The following is a 22,150-nucleotide window of genomic DNA, read 5'->3' as shown; positions in this document are numbered from 1 at the left end:
AACGCCCATGCTTGAATTCGATCAAGCCAAAGAGGGATGCTTTCGCACCTCTTAAAAACCCTAAAATTCCATCAACGGTCGTAGATATGTGGCGTAAACCATCTCGTCCGTACAACTTTGCCAGCTTGGACGAACAACCTAGGTTAAAAGCTAACGACCAATCAAGCACCTCGGTGATCACCGTCCACCACTCTTCCACAGGGAGTGATCGACCAGGGGATGGCCCGCCCATGCGGCCTCCAAACGATCACTCGAAGATGGTTGGACGTGATGTTATTTTAAGACGCTTACTCCGCGACTTATTCGGTTAAGCTTTAAAACAGCGATGCTCCATACATATTGATTGTTTTCGATGCATTACATGCATCGAGCATACACGATATTTCACGGATACCAACTCCTTAAATAACTTAGCACCGTATGCTATTTCCTGCGTGGGTCCCACGATCCGCTCATTCGAGACATCAAGCGTGTCACAAACTTGGGATGCTTACTGGGGTTTTGGTCTGGTGGTTTACAGTGTGCAGCGTGCAACGCGCAATTACAAGAACGTGTCGAGAAAAGGTGGACGGTTAACAGTGATGAGGGAAGTGGGCAAAGGTGTGATCGTGTGACAATCACCACTCCTACACAACCCCACTACTCCATCACTTCACCTCCTCCACTTCCTACGAGATGAGGGTTGCGCTCAATGACTTGTATAAATAGGTCCTTCACCTATTTCCAACACAGAAAAAACCAAGTGTTGTCACAGTATTCAAAAAACACCCAGAACTGATAGCTTTCATTGTGCAAGCCAGTTCATCATTCTGATACAAGTCATAAATAGCCAACACCTTCACAATCTCAACACCTTCTTCGCTTCCCTCCCTAAGATCAACCCCATCTCCTTCACTTTGTGACCGAAGCAAGTCTGGAACGACCATTTCTTGGTTTAGGCCAGAATTGTATAAATTGATCTCTCGAATCAAAAGCACTCCCGTGCAGTGCATTTGTTTAGGGTTTAGATTCGTTTCTCATCCACACACCCAAATTTACCAAAATCAGTAGAAACAGTTTTCACCCATAAACACCAGCATGCGTACTTAAGTTGGTCATTTTCTAAAAACTGTTATTCGTGAACTTAAACTTATATAAACTAAGGAATGCATATTTGCAAACGGTGGCTATAAAGTTCATAAATTGATTCGAGTGAACCAAATCGTTTTTGCTTCGATTGTGTCTTGTATACTTCTATAAGATCTAAGCAATTAAACAACTCTCTAACTAGTTCATTTGAGTCATTTAAACTAGTTGTGGTAAAGAAGAATATGGTTGATATGGAAGCGCTCATATGGCTAACCATTTGGTTAACTACTGTTGAACCAACTAAGTGTACATGTTTGGGTACGGTTACACAAACCTAAATAAACGTGCATTTCATTTGTATGTAAAAAGCTAAGTTCGATCTAACGGTTGAAAGATATTAACTTGAACCTAATCAGGTTTTCATCTAACGGTGAATATTGAATGCTTTGTTACTAATCTAACATTGATTGCAAACCCTGATTTGAAAGTCTATATAAAGGAAAACTCTAGCAACTGGGAAACCTAATCCCCACACCTTCTGTGTGATACTAGTTGTATTAGCTAGAGTTGATTCTCCTTTAACCTTAGGTTTCTTATCGAGACCCTGTAGGTTAACGACTTGAAGACTTCATTGGGATTGTGAAGCCAGACCCAACTATTTTCTTTGTAGTTGCGTGATCAAATCTTGTTGTTTCTATCTTATTTGAGTACAATCGTAAGATTGGCTTGAGATTGATTTCTCCGTTGGGAAAGATATAAAAGAAGTCACAAAAGCCTTCGTCTCATCGTTTGTGATTCCGTAATATCTTCTTTCGCTAGTCGATTAAGATTATTGTGAGGTGATTGATAATTCTAGGTTGTTCTTCGGGAATATAAGTCCGGGTTATTAATTGGTTCCTGTTCACCTTGATTTATCAAAAGACGGAACAAAAACTCGTAGGTATTTCTGTGGGAGACGGATTCATCTATTACTGTAGATTTTTCTGTGTGATACAGATTTGTTTATTAAAGTCTTCGACTTTGGGTCGTAGCAACTCTTAGTTGTGGGTGAGATCAGCTAAGGGAATCAAGTGCGTAGTATCTTGCTGGGATCAGAGACGTAGCGCAACTGTACCTTGGATCAGTGTGATATTGATTAGGGTTCAACTACAGTCCAGATCGAAGTTAGTTTGTAGTAGGCTAGTGTTTGTAGCGACTTAATACAATGTGTGTTGAATCTGGACTAGGTCCCGGGGTTTTTCTGCATTTGCGGTTTCCTCGTTAACAAAACTTCTGGTGTTTGTGTTATTTATTTTCCGCATTATATTTTGTTATATAATTGAAATATCACAGGTTGTGCGTTGAATCGATCAATTTGGAAATCCAATCTTTGGTTGTTGATTGAAATTGATTGATCCTTGAACATTGGTCTTTGGTACCTTTCAAGTGATTTCTCTTGTATTCAATTAGACTCGCATATTTCTATTTGCTTGAGTAAGTATTGAATCGATAAAGTGAGATATAACTCTTTGATATACTTTTATTAAGATTGAGTCTGACTGTCTAGTTGATTCTCTTAAAAGTATATTGGAGTTTGTCCATACAGATTGCTAATCGAAATATTGGGTGTGGTTGTTAGACCCCCGCTTTTTCAATATTTTTGAATGATTTTGAAAATGAATACTTTTCGACTTCTTCTGCATATGTCATGTTAAAAGAAAGATAAAAATTATGAAAGTCTCAGTCTGCGAGGCTCACGAAGTTTCACTTGCAAGAGAAAAGTTATAGAATTATAAGTCGATTCGAGTGAAGAATAAAGGAAAGTTGCTGGTAAAAAAAGGCAATTATTTATTCCTTACGTTTCAAGAAAAATGATATTTCCGCCTTTTCGATTTGACTTATTTTAAGATAATAATAAAAAAATGAAAAAATTATTTTTTCTGAAACGGAGGTAATATACCTTTTTGTGATAGCTCAGATGCCTAGAAACCATACTTCAGATCAGCAAAGTGAGTCTCCACTCTAAAGTTTTGGGCTCTCATTAAAAGTTTAAAACCCCTTTTACGTTACAGAAAGAAAATAAAAACGGGTACCCTAATAACACACAACTCAACATGATACTTTGACATGAGCTTCCTGTTACAGCCAATACACCCCAAGCGCATCTTAGTAACAGACGCCACCCACTATTTTCAATTTTGGGGTTTTAAATCAAAAAGCGCGAGATTTTGAGAGAACCCACACAGAGACTGATTCATGGGTTCCAAGGAGACTTACAGAAACGAACTCAGAACAGCGATTCGCCAACTCAGTGATCGATGTCTTTATACTGCATCAAAATGGTATTATCCCCATTCTCAGAAAACCCTAAATTCATTCTCCCTCTTCTTTACAATTCAAATTTTTTCAATTTTTTTAGGGTTTCTTTAGTAGTAATTATTAATTGGGTTATTTATTTAACAGGGCAGCAGAACAATTAGTTGGAATAGAACAAGATCCAGCGAAGTTTACACCATCACATACAAGATTTCAAAGAGGAAGTTCTAGTATTCGACGAAGATTTGGTGGTGGTGGTACAAATGAACCACCTTTAACACCACTTGCTGGCGTCTCTTATATATCAACACCAATTCATGAAGAAGATGATAATAATGTTGATAATGATTTTTATTTACTTGCTAAATCTTATTTTGATTGTAAAGAATATAGAAGAGCTGCTCATGTTCTTAGAGATCAGACAGGGAAAAAAGCCGTCTTCTTGAGGTCTTATTCTATTTATCTGGTGAGTAGTGCCTGCCCCAAACTCGTAAAATTTAGGGTCTTTTTTAGACGATTATGTTCGATTTGTATCTGGGCGAATTGGGATTTGGGTTTTCTAGATGGGTAGTTTTTATTGTTTTGTTTTGGTAAAATTAGGGTTAGTTGAAAATTGGTCTGTTGTTATGTTCATCATGTATTTGATAAAATTTCTGAATGGGAGTATCCGAGTATGTTTGCTGTGTGAGCAGTTAGCTGAAGCATGGCGATGGTTACATATACGAATTAACTTCGATAAATGTGGCCTAATGTAGTTTGTAAAGTGGGGATCTCAGTATTTAGAAGTTTTGAATTAAAGGCCTTCGATATTTTCGTACACATACAACTGGCTCGTGTCTTTGATGAATATTTGTCGGAGCATGTTAAACCTGGAATCCTTAATTTTAATATGTGTGTTTAATGATTTGCCATCTACAAGAGATTTCTTACTGGCTGACTGGATGGTTGCCTTAATACACTAGATTCTTATCATGTAGTTATATGAATGTGTTGTGTGGTAATGTGAATGGAGCATATAGATTTCTATATTGATGTTGTGTGATAAAGTTGCGCATTGAAAATATGAATTGGCTGGTGCAATTGCAATTTCTGCAGAACAGTGTATTGAGATTGGCAACTACTATCTATTATAAGAATATTGTGGCTTTACATCAGAATGATTAGTTTTATTAATTTCTGTCTTCCATTATTTGAATACAGGCTGGCGAAAAACGTAAAGAGGAAGAGGTTATTGAACTGGATGGATCTCTAGGTAAGAGTGATGCCGTGAATAATGAGCTGGTTTCTCTTGAGAGGGAGTTATCGGCACAGCGCAAAAATGGCACCATTGATCCATTCGGGTTGTATTTATATGGGGTTGTGCTGAAAGAGAAAGGCCGCAAGGATCTTGCTAGAACAGTCTTGGTGGAGTCAGTGAACAACTATCCTTGGAATTGGAGTGCTTGGTCAGAGCTTCAATGTCTGTGCACTACCAACGACATCTTGAAGAACCTCGATCTCAAGAACCATTGGATGAAAGACTTCTTCCTGGGCAGTGCATTCCAAGAACTAAGAATGCACACTGATTCCTTAGCACGATACGAACACCTCCAAAGAACTTTCCGTTTCAGCAATTACATCCAAGCTCAAATTGCAAAAGCTCAGTACAGTCTAAGGGAATTTGAGGAAGTTGAAGTGATTTTTGAAGAACTCCTGCGAAATGATCCATATAGAGTAGAAGACATGGATATGTATTCAAACGTTCTCTATGCAAAAGAATGCTTCTCCGCCTTAAGTTATCTTGCCCACAGGGTATTCCTCACTGACAAATACCGACCGGAATCTTGCTGCATCATTGGTAATTATTACAGTTTGAAGGGGCAGCACGAGAAATCTGTAATGTACTTTAGGAGGGCATTAAAGCTCAACAAGAACTATTTATCAGCTTGGACTCTGATGGGTCACGAATATGTTGAGATGAAGAATACCCCAGCTGCTGTTGATGCTTATAGGAGGGCTGTGGATATAAACCCATGTGATTACCGTGCCTGGTATGGGTTGGGACAAGCATACGAGATGATGTGCATGCCCTTTTATGCATTGTATTATTTCCGTAAATCAGTTTATTTGCAGCCAAGTGACTCTAGGTTGTGGATCGCCATGGCCCAATGTTATGAAACTGAACAGCTTCACATGCTTGAGGAAGCAATTAAGTGTTATGAAAGAGCAGCTAACTGTAATGATAGAGAGGCAATAGCACTGCATCAGCTTGCTAAGCTGCATCAAGAGCTAGGACGTTCTGAAAAAGCAGCATTTTATTATGAGAAGGACTTGGAGAGGATGGAAGCTGAGGAGAGGGATGGACCTAACATGGTAGAAGCTCTGCTTTTTCTTGCTACACACTGCAGAGCTGAAAAGAGATTTAGGCAAGCAGAGATTTACTGCACCAGGCTCTTGGATTACACCGGTCCAGTGAGTTTATATTCAAACCCTTCTTTTTTTTAGCATTCATTAAATAACATACGATATTATCCTTCAACAGATCATCAAATCGATAAGATTTTTGCCATAACTTATTCACTTTCTATTTACATTATTGTTTGCAGGAAAAGGAAACAGCAAAGAGTCTTTTGCGAGGAATGAAAATAGCACAATCTGGTTACCCTCCAATGGATACTGAGCATTTCCCTCCGTAATATCAAATATTTATTGCTTGAGAATGTAATCCCTCCCAGAAGCCTGCTGTATTTATTGCTTGAGAATGTAATCCCTCCCAGAAGCCTGCTGTGCGTTAAGCTTCAGAATCACAGGCGGAGACCAAGTCTTCTGAAACTCACTGCGGAAGCTTAAACTATGCCAGCTTGTGAATTCGTTAATTTATCCGATCTTCTGTTAGCTTTATCAATGTTAACGTTGGTTCTGGAGTATGGCAGAGACGTGAAAGGCATTTCTTTCATGTGTTGTAATATGTAATTTAAGGTTGCTTTTTACTTTATTTGTCCGCGAAGCAGTTTCAGCTTTGCATGTTCTGTAGTGCAAAATGTACTCTGATTTATTGAATTATTTGATGTTCTATTCTCAACTTTGTGTTCTTTTGCTCCCATCTTGTTACAACTGCTGTTCAAAATTGGTTTTACAATCTCATGTTGACAACCCATAACATTGAAATGACAGAATCTAAATTATCAAGCAGCACTTAAGACTTTCTAGAATCCAGCTTGCAAGTTGCGAAGTTTTTTGTCCATTTTTGCCTCTATTTAATCTGTCAGCTGGGAAGGTTCACTGTGATTCCTCTGCACATGCTTCTGATGAAAGATAAGGTTGAGTGGATAAGAATTGGAGTTAAAAACTGGGAGCTTGTTTTAGACATATGTTAAACCTGATTTGCATTGATAAGCTGAGAGATATCATGGATTAATTTGGGCAGTGAAAAAAAGTTAATCATCCTATTAGGTAAAAGTAAAGCCACCAATTAACCAGCTGTTCAGAATTAAACCTTATACCACAATTTTACTATCAGCTTATTGCAGTAATTGTCAATTGATATGCCAGGAATGATTTACAAAACTAGCAAGGGTTTCCTAACAGAGGTATGCCGAGACTTGCAATTCCAATGTCAGGATTTGACCTGAGCCATCCTCTCTAACACCTCATTTTTCGCTCCCCAAATATTTTCTTTGGATGCTGGCAAACCATAGCTTATGCTGGTTGATATAACCTTACTACTACAAGCTATACGGACTACCAAGCAACTAGAATGGCATAACCAGTCTGACAGACCATCTGGTATGACAAGAACGACAAGTTCTTAAACATATGCTGCTTAACTTTTATACTGCTTCATTTCTTTGTTATTTATATCCTTCAAAAGAGATATTAACAGTCTTCAATCATCTCAGCAATCCATGGAACTGCTTCTTTCCAGACGAACTTTCTGCTTCAGCACTCTACCACACTGGTCTCTGTAAAATCCACAATTCCATTATTTCCCTGTAACAAAATTTATCATCTGTACAGAAAGATTTACATCCTGATCACATACTAGAAATGTCTGGCACTGTTTCGGATAGGATGTTTTTCCACACCAGGGATGAGTTTATTTCTCCCTGCCACTAACCATCCTATCTTGCAGGTCTTTGTTTTCATGAGCAAAAATAACACTTGCATCTATGCTCCCGTCTGAATCAAATAACCGTCACCACATGACAGACTGCCAGGTTATCCAGCGCAGAGCATGAAGCAAACACAAGCAAAAGCGTATCTTTTCTATGCAGTTTAATAACATCTATTTCAATAGTCTAAATAACAAATTCATACACATGAATAACTGAGCTAGTACCCTATACTAATACCAGAGTAAAAAAGTGACACACTGAGGTACCTCGACGACGCCGCAGGCAAACATAGCATCGAGACAATATCTTTTTATTGTGAATACCAAACTTAAGGAATAAGGTTTAGCCCCCTCCAGATGGCAATAGCAAAACCACATTAAGGAAAAAATATCTACAGTTTCATTTTGATAATTATTATGACATAATAAACTATAGGTAAGCAAACATCCCCAAAAGTGACCAAATAAATAATTTAACCTTCAACCGCCAGTATTACCCAATTACCAGATTATGGGCACCATCCAACCTTTTTCTATGGCACAGATACAAGCTTGACAAAGGTCCAATCTATTTGTGTAGATCATAGAGTTCAGCAGTAGTATATTCAAGGTTAACTAATTAATATGTTTTTCTTCTACAAATGGGCAGCATATAAGGCCGTGAGCTATTGAGTTTACAAGGCTGTTTTCAAATTTCAAAGAAATTAATTATAAATGTAAAATGTCTAGATAACAAAGATTTTGAGCATCGTGTATGCAGTATTCTGATTAATTATGAACGCCTAGCCTGAAATAATCGGCCAACCTCAAGAAACTATAAAGCTGCCCACATAACAATTTGACTAAGATACAAAAAGATCTAATATGACTGCTTCCTTTATGAGTCACGAGGTAAACACAAACAACCAGATAATAGCTTAACGAGAGAGGACCTTACTCGAGTTGATAAAATAAAATTTATGTGATGCTTGGTTCGTACATTTACTCGCACACAAAAGTTCCGAACACCAATACAAAATTCTTAAAGAAAGCAGATCAAACTCAAGATGATAAAGAAAAACATAAAAGATGCTTGGTTTCTACATTTAGTCGCATATAAAATTTCCAAAGCTAAAAAAGCGAAGTAAGTGCGTAGAAATTACGTTGTTTGGAATTTACCCAAAATGACGACATACCACCGTGCGCCTGAACTCAGACTGATTCTTGGATAATCCACTGCTACATATAACACATCATCGCTCGCAATGAACCATTTCCATTTCCATTTCTTTAGCGCAAAAACATAAAAAAAGATTGACACCATCCCTTCCTACCATATCTTCCTCCTCTCTTATCTACCCCGTTATTTTTTTGATCCGTAATTCCATATCTGCATCAGCCATTATTCTCCGTTTCTTCTCTATCTTGATTTACTTCTTCCCCAACATAAGTACCGGAGTTGAGTGCTGTTAAGGTCTCAATATAAGTCTCCATATCATAACACTCTGGGAAACCATGTATCTTCAGAGCTCTAACTCTTTCAAGATTAGGGTCATATGCCAACAGACCGATGCCGTCCTCATCCACCATCGGTCCACCATCACAAAGGATCTCTCCGTTTGGTAAAGTTTGAATTGCACTTACATATTCCATATCTGCCATATGTGCAGTAATCTTCCAATCCTTACTCCACTTGTTATCCATCATTGTCCACACCTCAATGTGATCGTTTTGATGCGTGCATGTATCAGGATCCTCCTCCATGTGATTCTTATGAAGTAGGCAAAGCTTCCCTTCCCAAACGCCCAAATATACCATGCAAATGTTCTCAACATCACTTAAGTTTTCGTTAGGTAATGGCACATTATAGAATGTCTCATCAGAAATATTATAACAAACGATAACACTAGATCTAGGTATGGGTCCAATAGGAACAGCAACCCAATGAAGAACACCATCAAGAAGAAACCCCTTTGTTATATTAAAAGAGAAATTATAAGGAATGGAACCAAGTTTCTTCCATGAACTCGAAGCTAATGAGTAAACACTAGCTTCAGATTCTTCACCTAATAATATAAAACTCCCAAATCTTAACACCTTATAATCACCATTCTTGCAATCAAAACCAAACCCATAAACAAAATTACCATGTTTTGATTTCCATGAAGGTTCTGGTACCTCTTTATATTCTCGAGTAGCCGGGTTCCAGATGCACATAGTTCTAGACTCTTCTCCCCAAGGTTGTATGCAAACCAAACCATTTGAAGAACCTAGAATTTGACGCTTACATTTTCGGTCCATGTACGGATAATCAATATTAAGAGCATGACCTACAAATGGTGATGATGTTGATGGTAGAACAATATAATCTATAGAAGTGATATAAGGTTCTGTATTTGTATCATCAATGTCTCCTTGGTTGGTAACCAAGATGTTGAATTTTTTCATTTGAATAGCATGGTTGAGATGATTTTTGATAAAATTAGGGTTTTGAAAAAAATGATACCAATTTTTTGAAACGCACTTGAATCTTGAAATGGATTTGACGGGTAACCTTGTGAGTATGTTCTCTATGATCTCCTCTGGTAAGAAGCTTGACATTCTCGTCCCCGTCCTCCTAGCAGCGAGTGAAAGTGAGAGTGAGTATGAGTGGGCAAATTTTAGGCATTTTAGGAGCTGGTTTTTTTTAAGAAAATAAACTTACAGGGTGTTATGGAATCTTTGGATATACCTCGAGAGAAAAATGTAAGGATCACTTTTCCTGGGACAGATGTATTTTTTTTCTTTTCTCCCCAAGGTGGGATCCAAACTCTCAAGGCCGTTCCATCAAACTCATTTTGTAACCTCTTTCAGCAGAGAGCCCAACTTTGTTGAGTGTAATGTTAGCTATTTAGCAAATTACAACCATTATTTAGGATCTACATTATAAAAGTTCAGTAAAAGCATAGCTGTTTTGATAGTCTATTAGGCCGAGAAAATGAGGGGGGGATAGAGCTCTTTTATATGGTAAACCACAAAAGCTCAATCCTTACTAAGATGGGGGGAAATTTACAAAGAAGAAATAAATTAGAAAAAGTGGAAAAGACCAGATACCAAATGTGATGAACACAAAATACTTGAAATGACCAACTAATAATGTACCAATGCAGTTTGTCTTATCATCCACAAAGCTTAGTAATTAGTTCAAGTTTTAATCTCGAAACACAGAGGCCAACCAACCTCAAAACCTATATGTCAATGACAATCACAATAAGCAATAGCAATCACAGATACTATGACAAATGAAAAGAGAAAGCAAGTTCAACATTTAAGGAACACGGAGACTTCACGGACAAGTAATTACTATCTTCATTTTGGGCTGGTGAAGAAGTTGTTGAGGTTTGGCATGATTTCTGGGGACTTGTTGCGAACCCATTTCCTGAGGCTATGTTCAGTGTATTTCTCACCCTCTGCGTGGTTCTCCAATACTCCAGCAGCCCTATTTTCCTTGTTAACCCTGGTTTAATTAAGTAAAACAAAAATAGGAAAACTTATATCAGTAACTATCCAGATTTCCAAGGAATGCATATTTCCCATTTCTCAACAAACAAGAATATATGTATACAATTTTTAATGTCACATTGAAAACTTCATTGAGTGCCTAACAATTCAATGTTTAATTTGTGATCGGAGTACAAGCAGGTTTTGCCCAACTAAGACTGAATTTTTGCATCTGTAACAGGAAAATGAATCCCAAAAATGCTGCACTCTAAGAAAGAATCGCAAAAGTTGTCACACATTTAATAACTGTGTAGGTTCATTGAGTCGCAAACATGAGTTCAAAAGCATCAAACAAACACATCCCATGAACTCCGGAATAACTAGACCTGCTATCACGCAATCGAGTGCACAATGAGCATGCACTTCTAAGCCGTCAGATTTGACATCCATTTATGTGCATATCTATAATGGCAAATCTGACAACTTAAAGGTGCGTGCTCATTATGCACTCGAGTGCATGATATCACCAGTCATAATTAGATCCTGAATTACCAACTTGATTATTAAAGTTCATGCACCATTTAGGGAACTATCTCCATTACTTACCTAGAAATTTAGCAACTTATCAGAAGTAAGGATTGGACTACTAACATGTGATATCACATAAAAACATTCCAAGCAACCATTGTTAATTGCATAGTTCTTACGCGCATTTAGCTCAGAGGTAATAACATTTTGACTAATGAGATCAAGTTTAAGTAAAAAGAAGCATACTTCCCATTCCTCGACAAACAAGAATATACGTATACGACTTAATATGTAAATGTTATACACAAAACTTCATCTTGTGCCTAACAATTCAATCTTTAACTCGTGATCAGAGTACAAGCAGGTTTTGCACATCTATGACTGAAAATTTGCATCCTAAACAGAACGATTGATTCCATCAATGTTGCATTCCTAGAAAGAATTACAAAAAGTTATATGACTGCACAGGTGTTCAAAAGGATCAAGCAAACACATCCCTATAAACTTCGGAACAAATAGACCTACTATAAGGCAGGTCAGATTTGCTACTTTGGAGATGCACATAAATGGATGTGAAATAAACAGCCAAGATGTGCAAATTCAGCGTATTTTTTAAGCACGAGTGCGTGATAGCAGGTCTAATTATGACCAGTGCTATCACGCACTCGAGTGCATAATGAGCAAATTGCACGGCTTAAAGGTGCGTGCTCATTATACACTCGAGTGCGTGATAGCACAAGTCATAATTAGATCCTGAATAACCAACTTGATTATCTAAGTTCAAGCAGCATTCAGAGAACTCACCCATATCCTTGGGAAAACCTAAATCATCTAAATCCAATAGCATTACAAACTTAACTCGAAATTTAACCACTCACCGAAAGCAAAGGATTGGGGATCTATTTCGTGTACAAAACAAAAAGGGAGATTGAACTGCTCAAATATAGACATGCGATTCTCATATTTGCCATTGCAGGTGTGACAAATCTCAATGAGAAATAGAGAATCAGCTCAACTAGATCCTTGAACTAGATATAGAACCAAGGAGCCACTATTAACTAGGCTGAGTCGGGAAAGTTTGACTACATAGAACCTAGTAATATCTGTCTTTCTAACAACACATTTGCCATCGCAGGTGTGACAAAACTCAATGAGAAATAGAGAATCAGCTCAAATAGATCCTTGAACAAGTTATAGAACCAAGGAGCGAGTAACTCGTCCGAGTTAGGAAAGTTTGACCATACGGAAACCTAGTAACGTCTGTCTTTCTAATAACATGCAATTCACTAAATCTAATTAAGAAAAACAAATCTACACTAAACCATCTGAGATTGATAAAACTAATAGCACTTTATTCCCGAAAATTTAGCAAGATGTAATAAAAACCGCAATTAATAGAAGAAGGGGAAGGGAGATGGAGATTAGACCTGACTTCAGGGTTGATCATGATGTTACGAACCAATTGAAATCCACAAATTCCGACGGCTAATCCAAGTGTTGCAAACAAAGGATATGCCTAAGAAAATGAAAGTAAAAAAATAACCATGAGACGATGAAAAATGAACCCTAAATCAATCAGAATGAAATTAGAAACTTCAAGATCTAAAATTAGAAACCGGAAAACTAGGGTTTCGGATTTATTACAAACCTCAGGTCTCAACCAACGTCTAGCCATTTGAGAAGCCATCGAAATGAACGGAGAGAAGATTTCGTTTAGGGCAGAAATTTGATGAAGAGAGAGAGAGAAATGATAGAGAGCCAATAGTAAAGGAAGAATTCGGGTATTTATCGAAGGCTGTTTTTATGGGCTGTAGTTGGTTTTGGCCCATGGTATCATCCATTCCGCGTGGCTTATCACTGGGAATTTTTTGATCACTGATGAATTTGTACTCCTAGAATTCTGTGCAGCGAGTAAGGTCTTGTTTGGTATATTCGGAGAATTCTTCCCCAACAGCAATTAGTGCCACAAGTTGTCCCATGTTTTTATTTTGATGCGAAAGTTCTTCCCGGCTAGGATATTAGAATCCAAATATTATCCTCCTTTTTTAACCTCGTTAAATTAGGGCTGGACAACTTAATTAGGGCCTATAGGTTTTTTCTTCTCACACCCCAAATTATTCTAGCCATCTAAATCTTATTAAAAATATTAATTTACCCCCATATTAATTTCTAAAACTCACTCATATAAATTCTAATCTTTCTATTTTAAGTAAATCCAAAATCAAAAAAACCTAAACCTAAAAAATCTTTCCATTTCTATCATAAACTTTCCAAATTCTCAAAATCCTAATCAATTTTTTTTTCCATCCTCTACTCCGACGATCTTGAATCCAACCGAGAAGAAGGTAATCTCCACCAACCCATCTTCTTATCTTATTGATTTACATCTTTAAATCATCGTTTTTGACAAATCAAAACTCTGAAAAAATCCAGAATCGGTTTTTATTGACCTATCGAATAAACCAATTCTGGATTTTTTTCGACCATGAAGAGCATGCACAGTAATCGGTTTACATTAGGATTAACATTACCCGATTCTAGCTTAGAAATGAAATATGAAAATACATAGCCAGAATCGGTTTATATATGTAATACGTATAATCCGATTAATATAGTCTTTTCATCTTTCTTTCAGAATCGGATTTTATACATGTACCACATAAACTGATTTATTGGTCTCTTCAGAATCGGGTTACATATATTCTTTTATGAACCGATTGTTAACTTGATTTTTTTTTATTTTTTTGTAGAATGGACTTCGGACACCTACCATTCTACAATCGCGATTTAACCGATGAGAATATCTTGAGGCAACCATAAAGAGTGTCGGTGAGGAACCTATACAAGTTTGCATTTGGAGCTGAAACCTGGCTTGAACAAGCCCTGGAATTGATTGATAAGCTTTCACTTGAAGAGCTTATTGAGGTCATCACCTTCGCCAGGATGAGGAGAAACATGATTTTATCTGGGAGGGAAGTCCATGCAGAAATGCAAGAAATGTGGGAACTAATGGCTGAAGTACAAGATGCTCCTAATGGTGGTGATGCTGGTGCTGGTGCTTTTGCTGGTGGTGGTGATGCTGGTGTTGCTGGTCCTGCTGCTCCTGTTGATGATGTTGGTGCTGGTGCTCCTGTTGATGGTGGTGCTGCTGGTGCTGCTGCTCCTGCTGATGGTGGTGATGCTGGTGCCGGTGCTCCTGCTGGTGCCGGTGCTCCTGCTGTTTAAGTTATAGATATTAAAAGTTTAAGGTTTTAAGGTTTTATATTTTGGATGATATTTGTGTTGACCTTGATGAACTTGAAGCTCTAATTATATTTATGTGTTGCTCTATAATTCTATATTTATGTTTACAAGACTTGCTCTATAATTTGTGTTGAACATGTCAAGAATCGGTTTACTCGATATGTCGTTAAAAACCGATTATGCAGGCCAATCTTTCTGGATGTTACAGAATCAGTTTACTCGATATGTAATTATAAACCAATTATGCATGCCAATCTTTCTGGATGTTATAGAATCAGATCACATATGGAAATATATAAACCGATTAGTGTCGGTGAAAATTCAAAATTTAAAATGACTTTAATCGGTTTACTTTGGTCTCAACAAAGACTGATTCCTCGTGGCATATAAACACAATCGGATTTTATAGTCCTTCTAAAAGACCGATTATTTCAAATTATTACACGTTTTTCAAAAAAAAAGTCGTTTGGGACTTTCTCTATAAATAGAGACCTCACCCTTGGACCCCATTTGCCCCAAAATTGATCATTTTATTCCCCCTCACTCCATATACTCCACAACTACTCATTTCATACATATACATACAAGAAATGGCATCATTCGACTCCGCGGAAGATTTGGCAATCACGAAAGCATGGTATGCGAAAAATCGGCTTAGACGTCAATCCTCCGAAAGAGAGGATTCAACAACCTTTTGGGTTAAATTACACAACAAATTTATCCAAGAATTTGGAAATCCTAACACAAGAAGTGTTCAAGCCATCCATGAAAGACACCTAGTCATCGAAAATGCGATACTTGCTTTTTTTAGCTCTCCAACCTCCGATTTTTAACACTCGCCCCTTCACCTTGTCCATTTCACAATTTGTAAGTAATTTTGTGGTTTTTTTTACGTACCCCATGTTGTGTTATCTTCCAACGAAACACCACTAACAAATGTAAGCTTGTTTTTGTGTTTTTGTAGCACGAAGTCGTGAAAGCGCGCTACTTGGAAGTAAAGGGGGAAGCATTCGCATTCGATGCAAGCTATCACTTCTTGGCAGATAGAATCCCGGAGGATAACCCGGACTACTTGGATGTTGTATCGTCTTCGTCGGAGGAAGATTGATGGCTTTATGTAAACCCCACGAGACTATAACTCGTCCACTAGGGTCGTCTATGGGTTTAAAGGCTTGATGCATGTGCTAAATGCATCCTACAGTGATAACGCGATGAATGAAATTGGTAATGAAAGGAAACAATCGGTTTATATGAGTTACATGAAAATCCGATTTTCATAATCGGTTTATAAAACATGTCAAGGTAAACCAATTCTGGATGTCCTCTGGTAATTCTAAACACCAATCTGGAATCGGTTTACAAGTGAATTAACGTAAATCGATTCTGTGTAACTTTTACGAAAAAAAAATCAAAATGTTGATGTTTTGATGAACTCTCTAACATTAGTTAATCTCACGTACAAAACAAAATTAACCCCTAATATGATTAATTAGTGTTAATTAATCAGGGGTAAAATAGGAAGTTTGGTAATTATTTTGATAAGGGGTGGTGTGAAGTGATTTCTAGTGACTTTTTTTGTCATCTAGCTATAAGCCCCAATTTAGCCAGTATTTTTAACCATGAGGATACTTCTATTTTGGTTGCTGGACAAACCAATATATTCTCACTTTTTTTTTGGCCAACGAGTAAACTACATTTTATTGAAATGGATCATGTGTAATGGGTTACATGTCTAAATTGGATATTCACTTGAGAACCATACCTAATGTTAACATTGATGGTATTCAGAAATTTCAAATTACCAGATACTCGGCTTGTACTTCCTTTTTCAAATATTGAATTTCTGAAAAATTCCCTTTTCGCGCCATCCTCCGTGACATTTCTGGCTTGAGTAACTCTTCCTTCCCACATTATCAGATCTTTTTCATTCCTTCCATCTTCATTGTAGACATTGAAGATATTTCCATGCTCTATAATTTTGGTACAACACTCATTATCCATATCCCCAATTTCACTATCTCCATTTAGAGTTTAGTCTTCACCCTGCGTAGAGAATCTATATGTAGAACTTGTAGTAGCTTGCAGATTCTCATCTAATCTGTCCAAAACTTCAAACCAGTTCTTCATGTTTCTCCCATCCCTTTCTAACCATGCCCAATCTCTATCAAAAAGGACTCTTAGCCTATACATATTACAAAGCATAATATTGTCTTTCCCTTTATTACATAACACAACCTTAAGAGAGTTAAAATAGTTATAAGCATTCTGAAATTCAGAATCTCTGTAAATGATCTTCCAGATTCAAGTTTCCTTCCCCAAAAAAGGAGTCTCCATAGGACCCCATTGCCTGCCATGTAACTGTGACTCTTTTACAGTTCATACTAGTCAGCCACTACGTCACCGTTATCAATGTCTTTCTTTTGTCTTCAATCACTCCTTGCGAAGCAACACTGCACCTGGCACCTTTGAACTTGCTTGTGAAATCGTCACATACAAAATAAGAAAAACTTCAGAGCTCTGATTTGTTTATCCATAGTGAAGTAAGCCTTATTACTGACATCTTCTTTCTGTTTGGTATTAATTGTTTTCTTCTTTCCTTTGTTGTTGATGTCTGCTTGATCCATGATGTGACTCACAATCTGATTAGCTATAAACTTGTAACAAGGTTTAGTTTTTTCAATAGCACTATGACACCTAGCTTTCCAAATAAACCAAATAGTAGTTGCAAAAATGTTTTCCCAGTTAACATTGTCATGACTTAAATTCTTTCTATTTTGAAACCAATTTTTGAACCAAGTTCGAAAATTATGACTTTTAGTTTTTACCCTACTTGTGTTGTAGGGCAGACACTTCCAGGCATTACTAAAAAAATCACAATTCATAAACAGGTGATCAATGTTTTTTATTTCAGTATTGCATAAATTACAGGTGTTATCTATATTGGTTAGAATCCTGCTGATTCTAGTAGCCACGGGGAGAATGTCGTGTAGACATTTCCAAATAAACACTTTAATTCTAGGTAAAACTTTCATTTTCCACAGCCTAGTCCAATTAATTGAACTAGTAGAGCTAGTAAGACAATTGGTACCATCATTCTCGGCCAATTTTTTGTAAAGAGACCCAACAATGAACTCCACCTTAACCTATTTTTAGACTTATTGTCAATCTTTATAGCAACTATTTTTTGTATTTGATCATCAATAAAACACAATTTGAGTTTGTTTAAATCCCAACTATTGACATTATCATTAAATTGATGGGAACAATCAAATTTTCCTCCCCTGGAATCCATTTGTGTTTCCATATATTAACTTTAGTACCATTGTTGACCTCCCAAAAACTCCCTTTCCTAAGATTGTTGAAGTTTTTGGAAATTCTTTCCAAAGCCAAGAATCTGTAGGTTTTGTTTTGTAACTGTTATCTAATATATCCCCATTTGGAAAATACTCCAGTTTAAAAATAGTACCCCATAAAGATTTTAGATAGCCTATCAATCTCCAGCCTGTCTTAGTTATCATTGCCTCATTCATAATTTTTAGTTTAAGGAAACCTAAACCACACTCTTTTTTGCTCTTATTAACTCCAGATCAAGCTTTTATGTACAGACCTTTCGAATTACACTCCCCCCCCCCCCCCCCCCCCCCCCCCCCCCCCCCCCCAAAAAAAATAAATCACTTTGGAGAGTCGTTATTTTGTTTAGAGTATACTGTGGAATTCTAAAATAGTTCATTTGATAGTTAGGAATAGTTTCAATAGTGGATTTAATGAGAACTCCTCTACCAGCTGGAGAAACATTCCTGTTTTTCCAACCTTTCAACCTACCAGCAACTCTACCAATAAGGAGTTCAAAACAGGCTATTTTAGACGTATTATTAAAGAGGGGAGCACCAAGTTATTTATCATCTAGTTTTATTTTTTGAACTTTTAGGATTTATATAATAATTCTCTGAAATTTATTAGGAAATCTACCACTGAAAAAGACCCCTGATTTTTGAAAGTTAATAAGTTGACCCGATCCTTCACTGAAAGTTTTGAAAATTTCAAGAATGTTTTTACTTTTCGCGAGGTTTGAATTGGAAAAGATCAGACAATCATCCGCAAGAAGCAGATGATTGATCGGAGGACTACTTTTAGTAACTTTGATACCATGAATTAACCCTTTGGATTGCGCTGCCATCAAAAAACAGGAAAAACTTTCCATACAGAGAATAAAAAGGTAAGGAGATAAGAGATCTCCTTTCCTTATTCCTCTGGTAGGATAAAAAACCTTCCTCGGAGAAGCATTTAACAACACAGAAGAAGAAGTAGTGCTTATGCACTGGTCTATAAGGTTACACCAGTCACTACCAAACCCCTTTTTCCTAAGAAAAACTAAAAGGAAACCCTACCGAACGCTTTGTACATATCAATCTTTATTCCTAAATAACCTGTGTTACCTTTTTTCTTCTTAATAGTGTGTATTAATTCATGATCTACCATGATGTTGTCAGATATCTGCCTATTAGAGACATAAGAAGATTGAAAGAGCGAAATCAGTATCTAGAAGACGTTTTATTCTATTGGCCAACAATTTAGAAATAATTTTATATGTAGTGTTACATAAACTAATCGGCCTGAATTGGCTGGTTTCATCAGGGTTTTTAGTTTCAGAATCAGAGAGATGAAGGTATTATTCATCTCCTTAAGAATAAATCCAGTGTTAAAATTTTTTTGAACCATATAAACAATATCCACATAAATCAAATCCCAATTTTTCTGAAAAAAGACAACAGGGAAACCATCTGGCCGTGGGGAGGAAGACGGTGTCATTTTAAAGACTATCTCTTTGATTTCCTCATACTGAGGAGTACGCATGAGGGCTAAGTTTTCCTCATCAGTAACCATACAAGGAATATTGGTTAACAAGTCATTGTTAATTTTAGGTTGATTAGTCTCCATTTTAGAAAAATGTTCAACACTTCCTTTATCTGGTTTTTACTTTCCAACCTAATCCCATTGTCATTTTTAAGAGTCATTATCCTATTTCTCAGAGCTTTAGTTCTCATAAGACCATGAAAATAACCTGTATTTTTATCCCCTAAGTTTAACAGTTTATCCCCACTTCTTATTTTCAAAAATGATTCATTTAAATTATACCATTTCTCAACCTCTAGATTTAACAGTTTCAAAGTTTCAGATATATTTTTGACCTGACTATTATTATTGAACCTTTCAAGGTTAGTTATTGCATGTTCCAACCTTAAATGAATATTTCCAAACTGATTTTTATTCCATAAAATTAAAAAAAGAAATTGCAGACAGACAGTTTTTTAACAAGTTGAAGAGCAGGGGAGCCAAATTGATGTGTTAACCAGGAATCATTCACAACATCTATACAAGATTTTTCATCTAGCCAAGTACCAAAGCATTTAAAAGGTTTAGCACCATCCTTCATATCTTTTTTTGTACTTAAAATTATGGGACCGTGATATGAAGTTGTTGGACTCAAGTGTGACACTTTGGCATCTTGAAAGAGGGAAATCTATTCATTATTCGCTAAACCTCTATCTAATCTCTTTTCAATTAGTTCTCCATCATTTCTGTGGTTGGACCACGTAAACGGATAACCCACAAACCCTAAATCTATTAGACCCGCCTCATTCACAACACTAACAGAATTAGAAATTTCCCCCCTGTTGATTCTACATATACCCCCAGTTTCACTCTGATGTAACGTAAATTTCAAATCCCCTATAACCAACCAAGGAAGAGTAATACTAGAAGACATCTGAGACAAACATTCCCAAGTAATATTCTTGTTGTTGGGATGACCACATAAGCAACTAAGAATCTAATATTTACCAGTTATTTGATCAGTTGTACAAGCATTGATGAAGAAATTAATCATAATATTCAGTAACTTTTAATTTAACTGTGTCAATCCAAGCCATAGTTATACCCCCTGATTTTCTTATCAGATCTACTATTTTCACATTATCATAATGAACGATCTAAAAAGACTTCTCACATTTTCTCTAGTATTTTTGGTTTCACTAAGGAAAATAATCTCAGGTTGTATCGATTAGACTAAATTCTTAAAATGTTCTCTTCGATACTTTTTACCACAACCTTGACAATTCCATGACATGACTTTCAAACTTCCAAATTGTATGCATTCTTTATACCAAACATAATTATGTAAATTCAGATTTTGGATATCTACTATATATATGTTCTTCAGCGTGTTATACTCGGCATGCAATAACCATTTCATATCATATATGTTATAAAAAAATTGCGTCACTAGAATTGAGTTTCATATGAACAATTGATACACCAATTTTTTCAGAACATATAATCTTCCAAGAGTAAAAATTTATTCTAATGGCATGCTTCTCACTTAACACATAACGATTGTAACTAGAGAAAAGGAGTGGCATGTTGTGTACTTGACTGTTGCTTGGAGAAGATTTCACCATCTCAGTTCCTAGGTTAACAGGAACAGCTGGAAGAGTGCTTGCTGGAATGTTAATGATGTAATCATTGAACATGTCAAATGGGTCATCATGGGACACAATCTAATTTCTAATAATCCGAGGATTAGCAAGAATGATATTGTCCACTCTATGAGATTGCACAGAGGGAGCTGGATATAAAGAGTTAAGAAGAGCAGAAGAGATATTAGAAGATCTATTTTCAGAATTCGTAACAGGAAAAGAACTGAGGTTACCAGTCTCCATTAACATCTCACCATCTGTTACTACAACTCCATCTGAATTTAGATCTACACAAGCACTTTGAGAACCTTTATACTTTTTCACATTTGCTTCTTCTGCAATGGGAACTTTTCTGTTGTACTTCCTCTTCTTTCTTTCTGGTTCCTTAAGATTGATTGTGAATTCAAGAAGAGATCTCTCCTTGATTTGATGTTCAGTTGCCTCATCCATTCTTCTAACTGCTTCATTAATATCCACCACAGGAAGGTTATCTTTTAAAACTAATTGGCCACCAGATGATACGTATGATCTCTGTACCTTGGTAGCTATTACTATAAAGGCGGAATTCAGAATAATAATAGACGAGAAACTTAGAAAACAGAACCCAAGTAGTAATTTCGAAGAAAATATCTTCTCTAGATTATGAACAAGAAAACGATTACAATTCTCTCTTTGTTACGCTCACAATCTTCTCTAACAGTGGATTAACCTTAAACTGTTTGCTAAGATTTCACAAGTATTGTTCCAAGCTTTCCCTAGGTTTTATGTGCCTAGTATTCTGTGTCCTTAGATATTAGCCAAAGCCCTCTATTTATAGCCTTCATCGTACTCAGCCGACCAAGGACTTATATTAGGAATCTATTTCCTAAACTTAGAGTATTTCCTAAAACAAAACTCTTCTCTCACTAGGAATTCTGCCTAAACAAGGATTCCTGCCTAGAATAAGATTCTTCCCTCAACTTAGCTTGAGGTTAACTAAGTTCGCTAA

The 22,150-nt window shown here is 36.6% G+C and overlaps 3 protein-coding genes across 5 annotated transcripts; 1 reads left to right on the top strand and 2 right to left on the bottom strand.

Moving 5' to 3' along the window:
• The first annotated feature begins 3,238 nt into the window (after window positions 1-3,238).
• Window positions 3,239-6,424, top strand: LOC113334162 (anaphase-promoting complex subunit 8-like). Its single transcript, XM_026580507.1, has 4 exons — window positions 3,239-3,389; window positions 3,511-3,829; window positions 4,564-5,814; window positions 5,949-6,424. Exons 1-4 carry the CDS (start codon window positions 3,304-3,306, stop codon window positions 6,036-6,038), a joined length of 1,746 nt encoding a protein of 581 aa, XP_026436292.1. The 5' UTR covers window positions 3,239-3,303; the 3' UTR covers window positions 6,039-6,424.
• A 134-nt stretch (window positions 6,425-6,558) lies between these two features.
• Window positions 6,559-10,368, bottom strand: LOC113334164 (F-box/kelch-repeat protein At3g06240-like). Of its 3 annotated transcripts, none has more exons than XR_003352581.1 (2): window positions 8,615-10,118; window positions 6,559-7,304 (listed from the first exon to the last, which is right to left on the bottom strand). XR_003352581.1 is itself a non-coding variant. In XM_026580508.1 (2 exons), the coding sequence occupies exon 2, from the start codon at window positions 10,034-10,036 to the stop codon at window positions 8,831-8,833; it is 1,206 nt and encodes a 401-aa protein (XP_026436293.1). In that variant the 5' UTR covers window positions 10,037-10,052; window positions 10,140-10,368; the 3' UTR covers window positions 8,367-8,830. The 3 variants fall into 3 exon arrangements, 2 of the variants coding, with proteins under 2 accessions (XP_026436293.1, XP_026436294.1); XM_026580508.1 differs by lacking the exon at window positions 6,559-7,304 and adding an exon at window positions 10,140-10,368 and having other exon boundaries at window positions 8,367-10,052; XM_026580509.1 differs by lacking the exon at window positions 6,559-7,304 and adding an exon at window positions 10,167-10,368 and having other exon boundaries at window positions 8,367-10,052.
• Window positions 10,369-10,525: 157 nt separating this feature from the next.
• On the bottom strand, window positions 10,526-13,248 carry LOC113334165. The gene is made up of 3 exons (XM_026580510.1): window positions 13,092-13,248; window positions 12,871-12,959; window positions 10,526-10,931 (listed from the first exon to the last, which is right to left on the bottom strand). The coding sequence occupies exons 1-3, from the start codon at window positions 13,128-13,130 to the stop codon at window positions 10,784-10,786; spliced, it is 276 nt and encodes a 91-aa protein (XP_026436295.1). The 5' UTR covers window positions 13,131-13,248; the 3' UTR covers window positions 10,526-10,783.
• Between the last annotated feature and the right edge of the window lie 8,902 nt (window positions 13,249-22,150).

The sequence above is a fragment of the Papaver somniferum genome, unplaced genomic scaffold (assembly GCF_003573695.1).
Source record: "Papaver somniferum cultivar HN1 unplaced genomic scaffold, ASM357369v1 unplaced-scaffold_135, whole genome shotgun sequence".
NCBI classification, from domain to species: domain Eukaryota; kingdom Viridiplantae; phylum Streptophyta; class Magnoliopsida; order Ranunculales; family Papaveraceae; genus Papaver; species Papaver somniferum.
Note: the sequence above shows the minus strand (reverse complement) of the source record. Positions and strands in the feature narration are given on the sequence as shown.

Bases quoted from the DNA above. Each gene is read 5' to 3' on its own strand.
- LOC113334162 (XM_026580507.1), top strand. From the start codon at position 3,304: ATGGGTTCCAAGGAGACTTACAGAAACGAACTCAGAACAGCGATTCGC. The intron at 3,390-3,510 runs GTATTATCCCCA...TTTATTTAACAG, and splicing joins CTTTATACTGCATCAAAATG to GGCAGCAGAACAATTAGTTG. The intron at 3,830-4,563 runs GTGAGTAGTGCC...ATTTGAATACAG, and splicing joins GGTCTTATTCTATTTATCTG to GCTGGCGAAAAACGTAAAGA.
- LOC113334164 (XM_026580508.1), bottom strand. From the start codon at position 10,036: ATGTCAAGCTTCTTACCAGAGGAGATCATAGAGAACATACTCACAAGG.
- LOC113334165 (XM_026580510.1), bottom strand. From the start codon at position 13,130: ATGGCTTCTCAAATGGCTAGACGTTGGTTGAGACCTGAG. The intron at 12,960-13,091 runs GTTTGTAATAAA...TCATTTTCTTAG, and splicing joins GACGTTGGTTGAGACCTGAG to GCATATCCTTTGTTTGCAAC. The intron at 10,932-12,870 runs GTCTAATCTCCA...TAATTAAACCAG, and splicing joins ATGATCAACCCTGAAGTCAG to GGTTAACAAGGAAAATAGGG.